This window comes from Olea europaea, unplaced genomic scaffold, assembly GCF_002742605.1.
Source record: "Olea europaea var. sylvestris unplaced genomic scaffold, O_europaea_v1 scaffold2743, whole genome shotgun sequence".
Classification (NCBI taxonomy): Eukaryota; Viridiplantae; Streptophyta; class Magnoliopsida; order Lamiales; family Oleaceae; genus Olea; species Olea europaea.
The window spans coordinates 40,199-48,565 of NW_019245865.1; the positions used below are offsets into that span (position 1 = coordinate 40,199).

The 8,367-nt window shown below is 37.3% G+C and overlaps 1 protein-coding gene across 3 annotated transcripts in view; it reads left to right on the plus strand.

Annotated features, from left to right (window-relative positions):
• The first annotated feature begins 951 nt into the window (after nucleotides 1-951).
• Nucleotides 952-8,367, plus strand: part of LOC111383723 — a 12,730-nt gene continuing 5,314 nt past the window's right edge. For 2 of the 3 annotated variants that reach the window (XM_023007863.1, XM_023007861.1), the window contains exons 1-8: nucleotides 952-1,507; nucleotides 1,595-1,874; nucleotides 2,366-2,670; nucleotides 4,679-4,858; nucleotides 5,103-5,837; nucleotides 6,152-6,240; nucleotides 6,345-6,404; nucleotides 6,491-6,579. In XM_023007863.1, coding sequence (XP_022863631.1) covers nucleotides 1,095-1,507; nucleotides 1,595-1,874; nucleotides 2,366-2,670; nucleotides 4,679-4,858; nucleotides 5,103-5,837; nucleotides 6,152-6,240; nucleotides 6,345-6,404; nucleotides 6,491-6,579 — 2,151 coding nt within the window. In that variant the 5' untranslated portion in view covers nucleotides 952-1,094. The remainder of the gene's footprint in view (nucleotides 1,508-1,594; nucleotides 1,875-2,365; nucleotides 2,671-4,678; nucleotides 4,859-5,102; nucleotides 5,838-6,151; nucleotides 6,241-6,344; nucleotides 6,405-6,490; nucleotides 6,580-8,367) is intronic. The other variant, XM_023007862.1, reaches the window with a different exon arrangement.

The window sequence follows — 8,367 nt, forward strand, 5'->3', positions numbered from 1 at the left end:
ATTAATCATGGTTTTGAATATTTAGGTAGTGCGTTATGAAATGACTTGAGTTTTGAATGCTGGCATTCTGTATAAAACATCAGAAGTTAGAGGATTTTTAATGTTATCTTTGAACAGAGAAGTAACGTTTTAATGTTCCAAACCACCAACAGGTCTGGTGGTTTTGAGGTAGAAACAGCACTTTATATGACCTACTTTTAGAGAGGCAAAATTTAGTTTTGAAAAGGAGTCGAAATGTTGTGTAATTTATTATTAGTTACTAAATCAAGTAGCATGAAATTGGAGCACGAGAAGTATTAATTTAGCTAAAGAGGATCCGTAAGTGCTAACTTAAAACTTGGGAACATGGACATCTGAGCTTTTTTTTTTGTTTGTTATCATTTACTTAGTAACACAAGTTTGCAGTTATTGATAGCAATATTTGATTTTTATGTATGGAAAGATTCAATTTTGCCATCGTGTTGATGGTGTAAGCTATCTGTACAGGACGATTAAGTCGACTTGGCCATTTGAATAGTTCATTAACTTATATTATAGTATTTAAAGTCCTTGATATGTGTGGACTAAATAGCATTTATACACAGGCTCAACGAATTGATGGTGGAATTGTCTTCATTAACTGCCTCCCTTTTTTGTTTGTTAAGTAGAAGTTCCCTGAAATGTAACTGAATAACATCTATCAAAGGACAGTCATTTGGACGTTTTAACAAGAATACAAAATTGAAATATCTGCATGAGCTGAGATCAATAGAAATTTGTGCAAAACGTTATTTCCTCTTTGTAAGGTATTTTTTCTTCTGGAAATCAAACTGAGATATGCACATCCGTGAAACTCTTTTAAGTGGCTTGAATGGCCTTCAGTTGCTCTTTTTTCCTGAATTTTCTTATTGATTTTCAGACATTTGAATAATTGTTTGAGTTTTGGTTCGTCTGACCTCCATTTTTTTTTGTGTTGCAGGCATATTATATTCTTCTTTTACAGTTAAGATTTGAGCTGTGAGTTTAATGTGCCATAGATTGTAGTATTACTATATTGCCATGCACAACTGTGTTAACCGGTTTTCTAACACAGAAAGCGTGTGGACATTGATTCAATGTCAGCATCTAGCAAATTTGATCTATCTTCTGGTAGCCCAGATAGGCCTCTGTACTCATCTGGGCGTCGTGGATCCTACGCTACTGCTCTGGACAGATCAGGTAGCTTTCGCGAGAACATGGAGAATCAAATCTTATCAACTCTTCCAAACATGACAAGAAGCAGTTCTTCTGTGACACATGGAGATGTGATGACTTTTTTTCAATGTGTGCGTTTTGATCCAAAGTCGATGGTCGTGGACCATAAGTTGAATCGACCAGTGGCATTTAAGCGACTTGCAACTGCTGCCGTTGGCATCCCACTAGAAGATCCTCTACCTGGATCTTCAAATAGCAAACCACCGCCTTCTCCATCATCAGATGATCTCAGACGACTCAGGGCTGGTGTACGGGAAGGTGGTAGTAAAGCTAGGTAGTTACCGCTTACTCTTTTTTTTTCTTTTTCATATGAATTTTTACGAGGGATATGGATAATTTCTGAACTTACACCACGTATCAGGGAACGTGTAAAGATATTCAATGATTGTTTATCTGTAATCAACAAATGTTTCCCAACCATTCCATCAAGAAAAAGATCCCGACTGGATACCTTATCAAATGACCGATCCAATGCCTTGTTACCAACTGATCGGTCAAGTTCAGGGATGAGCATCAGCAAAATGGGATCACAGAGTCATGCCAGTACGAGTAGTTTTGAACTGGAGCAACAAAGATCAGAAGAAAGGACAAAAATTTTGATTCCAAACAAGCGCACACGAACTTCTATGGTAGACCCAAGGGTATGTTTGGTTGCTTTCTTAAAATGTTCTTTTCTCTGTACAGAATTGATGTGGTGGTCTTTATGCATTCATTGTTGTTCTCAAGTTGTCTGCATATTTTTTTGTGCTTAATTATACTAGAATGATTATGGAAGGCTGCTTTATAATGTTCTCCTCATTAGCTACTAGCTCTCATCCTTTTGTCTGATTTCTTGTATTATAGGATTGTAATAACTTCTGTTTAGTCTTAATTTTATGTGAATGATTTCCTACTATTGTTCTTACTTGTTTGAAAGTTAGTATCTAAATAAAGATAAGCATTAGGGTTCAAGGTGTTTTGCTCAGTTCTCTTTTTATTTATATTTCCTTTTTATCAATTCGTAATCTTGGTTGATTACCTTTTGTCCATCTTGATTATTCTTTCTGGTTGAATTTAATCTCCTGCTAAACTTTCCCTTGCTTTCTCTATTGGGTTCTCTTCTTTATTCATTTGTACCTTCAAACGATTTCAGTTGATTTATATGGATGTCCAGGCAAATACCCCTGCAAGGCCAGCTGGAGTTAAGGACAAGGATAGGGAGATAATAAGATTTCCTAACAGTGGCATGATTAATGGCGAGGATCGAACATCATCCCTTACCGTTGATGGTTGGGAGAAATCAAAGATGAAGAAAAAACGTACTGGAATAAAGACAGACGGTACTGCAAGTTCAATGGTGATGAAATCTGCTGATGGCTACAGGGAGTCTAAGCAAGTAATGCAGCCACGACTTCCTACTGATGCCCGTTCAAGGATGAATGATTCTTATGGCGCCAGGTATTGCTTCTCATACTGTCACAGGTCAGGCATCTGCTGGTGGTGAGAGATTGATTGCATTTGTTTTTGTAGAGCAAGTTTTGCTAAGCCTAAAAGAAAGTTAAAGTTACTTCAAAGTGAATTTTTGTTATCAAACATGTTTGGGTGGGTTATGTGCTCTAGTTGCTTATGTTGATGGTAGGGGAGGGGTCACTTTTAAGTAACTGCATATTTCCAACTCTTACTGACCAAAAAAAAAAAAGGAAAAAATCATTTGAATCCTTTCTTATTTACTTAAAGACTTACTTATTGGTGATTTTATGCTTAGCCAAACATGTGCTTTATGTTGTTATGAAGTTGTTTGCGGTCATTTGAGTAATTGGAATCCTATTTTTAGCAATTTACTTTTATCAAACTGAACAAGGAGAATTTTTTTGAAATGAAGGGCTGTAAACTGAGATTGGATTCATTTTGCCAAGAGTTTTGTTGATATTAACTTCTGTTATGATCTTTAATTCAATTTTATTGGTCCTTTGGATGATTACAAGTTACAACAATATAGTCTACTATTTTAAAGTATATGGTATTTTTTTAATTCCATGGTTTTACAGAAAAGAAATAGGTTAATACAACTATGTTGCTCACGCTTCAAAGTTTTCCCCCCTTACTTTCATGGATTCCATCTTGTACTACCTTGTGTACTTAGCCCTTGTTTGAGCCCCATTTTTGGGGGGGGAAAAATGAATTTTTGAATAGTGTATTTATGGGAAATATGTGGTTAAAAAATAAAGAAAAATTTTAGATTTACGTGTAATATTATTTTATTGAAGATTGTGATTGAAATGATGTCAAAATATTGTAGAAAAATGCATTTTTCCCCAAAGAATGGGGATCAAACAAGGGCTTAATATATTTTAGCTCATGTAACGAAAATGTTAAAGCTCTGTACCTTCTCTGTTATGAACTGTTGATGGTTCATCCACATTTTTATTCATGTTCTCAGGTAGAATCACAAATTAGAGGCATCTGTAGTGGAAACGATATGTTGTGAAGTCTGGTTTTAGTGCTTATGGTCTTGGCATTTTACTATTTTAGAACGTGATAGATTAATTGTTTAGACTAGATATGATGTTTTATATCCTATTCTGTTGTATCGCTGAGTATCTAATCTCGTACCAGTTTTGGAGTTTCTTGATCCATCTGTGGAATGCTGATTTTATATAGTATGTGGTCTTGATTTTCTGTATGCAGCGCACCACTTGTGACTTTTGATGTTGGGTTATGTGACTTATGCTCGTTGATTAAATTTAGAGCACTTTTGGTTTCGAAAGTTCCTTTGAGATTTTGCTTCACCTTCTGTTTGCTTGGTTGCCCAATGACCTGCCCTATAAATTCATGTTTCAACTGTCAGTTACCCTGTAAATCTTCTCGGGATCAGTAAATGATAGTAAAATGAGGAACTTGACAGCTAAGTTGCACGCGACACGGACATGACTCGACAAGGACACGCCAACATGATTTTTTGAAAAAGTAGGACACAGACATGTTGGGGACACGATTTTAATTCTTTAAAATTTTAATTCATATGTTAAATCGCTACTGGCTGGCATGTCCAACACTTGCCCGATGGGTGTCTATAAAATATCTCGAGTGTTGGTTATTTAAAGATTATATAAAAGAAATGGGGGCAAGGGCACATGATTGAGTACATGTCCTTGAGTTTCCGCAGTGTGTCATGGTCCGACATGTCATGTTCTAGTAGAAGTGTCTGTGCGTCATAGCTTGACGGCCTCTGCTGTTGTCCTATTTTCAGAACAAATGTTTCTGTTTAAATCTTTTGTAAACCCGATTGGATACAACCATCTTTTCTATTGGAAATTAGTAACTGCTGGGGAACCGTTTCAATTTTTTTTTGTGTTATTTTTTAATTTCATTTTTCTTTATATTGCTTGGGTCAAGCCTCATTTTTTATCCAAGTGAGGACTATCATTTTCCAAACCTAATACTCTTAGCATTAACCTTGAAGCAGACCTGGGATTGCCAATGGGAGTGTAGGAGTTGGAAAAGCTGAATCCTCCTCGCAGCAGACTGGCTTAGGCACACGGCCTATCTCTAGGGCTGAGCTGGACAACAGCCCCATTCTTCATGAGAGGAGAGAGCGTCCAACTGCTCCAGAGAAAGAAAGGGTGAATCTTAGAGCTGTTAACAAGTATGGAAATTATCATCTCACTTTTCTTACTTAAAAAATTTGGTTGATTGCATGGTTCCACGATTTATTCATTTTTCTTCTTTTCGATATTTCTCTGGCAGTTGGATTGGGACTGTATGTGGGGATGGGGTTCGCTTGTGTGCTTGGATCCATATGTATTACTTTTTTGGATTTTCTTTTCCCTGGTGTAAATATCCCTCTTTCATGTTAGATAACTGTTTATTTCTTTTGTTCCATTAACCAGGGCAAATGCCCGTGAAGATTTCAGTTCAGGCAGCCCTACCTCTAGCTCAAAGTTGAATGCAAATGCTCAGGCTCCACATTCTGGTACTGAAGGTGGTGTATCCAAGTTCTCTCAAGTGGTGCAACTGGCTACAGAATCTAATGATTGGGAGCTTTCTAACTGTACAAGCAAACTACCTGGTGCTGTTGGGGCTAATAACTGTAAACGCACACCTTCAACGCGGTCTTCTTCACCTCCTGTTGCTAATTGGGTCCAGAGACCGCAAAAGATCTCTCGAACAGCAAGAAGAACTAATATTGTTCCTATTGTCCCCAGCAATGATGAGACCCTTACCGTTGATACGACATCTGAGGTGACGAGGAATGAAAGATGCATGCCTGGCCATTCTCCTCGGCAAATTAAACAAATAAGTGACTTCTCTTCAGCTGCATTTTCTGAAAGTGAGGAATCAGGGGCTGCTGAAGCTAAGCCAAGAGACAAAAACAAGAAGTTTGATGAGATGGATGAAAAATGTGGACAAAATATCCATAAAATGTCAACCCTTCTGCTACCACCTAGAAAAAATAAGGCAGCTAGTGGGGAAGACCATGGAGACAGTGTCCGAAGGCAAGGGAGGAGTGGCCGTGGCTTTACTTCCACCAGGTCCCTCATGACTTTAACAGTTGAAAAACATGGAAATGTCGGAACAACAAAACAAATAAGAAGTTCAAGATTTGGTTTTGAAAAAAATGAAAGGTTCAATATAATTTCCCTTTTCATTTCATCCCTCTTTTGCTTATTTGCTCCTCCATAATGAGCGCTAACATGTTTATCCCGGCTCCATTTTATTCAAAATGCATTTTTCTCACTCTTATTTTCAACTACATATTCTACAATAAAATAATAATATTTGTAAATCCAAAACTTTTCTTACTTTTTTAACCTCACATTCTTAGAAAAATCACTATTTCAAAATATATTTATCTCCAAAATTTGATTTTTATGGAGCCCAAACAAAGGCTTATTCGTTTGAGATCTTCTTATAACTTGGTGAACATTTTGTTCGACAGGGCAGGTCGACCACCTACGAGGAAACCCTCTGATAGGAAGCCTTATACACGTCAGAAGCACACAGTTAATATAGCACCAGATTTTCTAGGTAATTAACTTTGGTCTAAATATTTAATTTGTTATATCTATATAACACAATTAGCTGTATGTGTTTATTACTGTTTTTTATTTTTTTCCTTTCAATTTTTTTAGTTGGTTCAGATGATGGGAATGAAGAGCTGTTGGCTGCTGCAAATGCTGTTACAAATACTGGTATTTTTTTTAAATAGAAAAAGTTGTTTCTCAATTTCTTAGAATATTTTCTTTTTGTGGCATTGATTTGTTTGTTGTGATTACAGCACTAGCCCTTTCTAACTTGTTCTGGAGGAAGATGGAACCTCTGTATCGTCTCATATCTGATACAGATATTGCATATCTGAAAGACCAGGTACCTATGTTGTATTTGAAGAACTCTTGAGCTATGATCCAGCAAGAAGCGACTTCTTCTAGCTCCTGATGTATAGCAATCAAATGTCGTCACTTGCCTTATCAACGTGTTTTTATTCTTTGTTTAATATCTAAGAATTAGATGTGTATTCCTTTATCAAGTACAATATTCTCTCTTGTTACCTGCTGAACTTTATTCTGCAACAACTGTCATGGTTCAAATTAGGCCCGAATTTGTTAAAGCTTACTTAACCAAGCAGTTCATCACTGTGTATGTAACAACTGCTGATTATCTTAGACACCAAAACTAATATTTACTGTGTCATAACTGCCATAACCACCGTAAGTTCCCCTCATATTAAAATTTACTTTTATGTTGATTATAATAACTGTATCAATACTTCACTTGAAACAGAATTCATGTTTTTTTTTATAGGTAATCAGAGAATTTTATTCCTTAAAAGAGAGAACACGGGAGGTATACAATCACTTTAAGCATGAAGGGAACAACAAGAAATTAGGCAACCCTACAACAAGATTTTTAGTCACTGCATTAAACTAAGTATACAAAGTCAAGTAAAATAATTCTCTTATCTGCTCTGTTGTCTTTGTTTAGTCTTCGAAACATCGATCGTTCCGTTCTCTCCATATGCACTATACAATGCATCCCGAGATAAGATTCCAGAGAAGTTTGCTATCCTTATCTCGAAGTTTTCTTCTCGATGCCCGCACCAAGTCTTCTATACGCTTAGGTAGTACCCAATCCATTGATTGAGAAGTCAGAATACTGTTCCAAAGCCAACGTACACCATCACAATGAATGAATAAATGATCAATCATCTCTCCATCCTTCTTGCACATATTGCACCACTCGGTTACATAAAATCCTTTTCGTCGAAGATTATCCACCGTTGACACCTACCCCCTCATAACTGTCCACAATAGAAATGCTACCTGTGGAGGCAATTTACTTTGCCACACCATCTTCCAAGGTAATGAACTCTCCACAAATCCCAAAAGGGATTGAAAGTATGAGCGGACTGAAAAAATACTATCTCGAGCCAACCTCCACCTGCTACAATTACCCTCTCCTACCCGAATTTGTATCTCATGCAGAGCGGTCAAAAACAACGAATAATCTTCCAATTCCCAATCCAGTAAGCCCCTCCCAAAAGTAATATTCCAACTATAACCCCCATTATGGATGTTAAGTACATCACCCACCATAGCAGCAAGCTCTAATGCAATGCGGTACAATGAGGGAAATCCCTCCTTTAACGGTTGATTGCCACACCAACTATTATCCCAAAATCTAATATCAGTGCCATTTCCCACCACAAAATTTAGTTTGTAAAATCACTCCATCCCCGTCGGATATACCTCCACAAACTCACCCCATAGGAGCCACGACCCTCAACTGTACACCAACCCCCCTCCATCACACCATACTTTGCTCTAATGATTTCTCTCCAAAAGCTCTCCCTCTCCAATCCAAATCGTCACAACCACTTGCCCAATAAAGCTTTATTAAACAAAACAAGGCTCCTCACTCCAAGCCCCCCATCCTCATAGGCAAACAAATAGTACCACAATTAACCAAATGCATTTTCCTCTCCTCCCCTAACCCTACCCACAAGAATTCTCTTTGAAATCTCTCTAATCTGTTTGCCACTACAACCGGAATAGGAAATAATGACAAAAAGTAAGTGGGGAGATTTGAGAGAGTGGATTTAATTAAAGTAAGTCGGCCTCCCTTAGAAAGATACATACGCTTCCACCCTGCTAACCT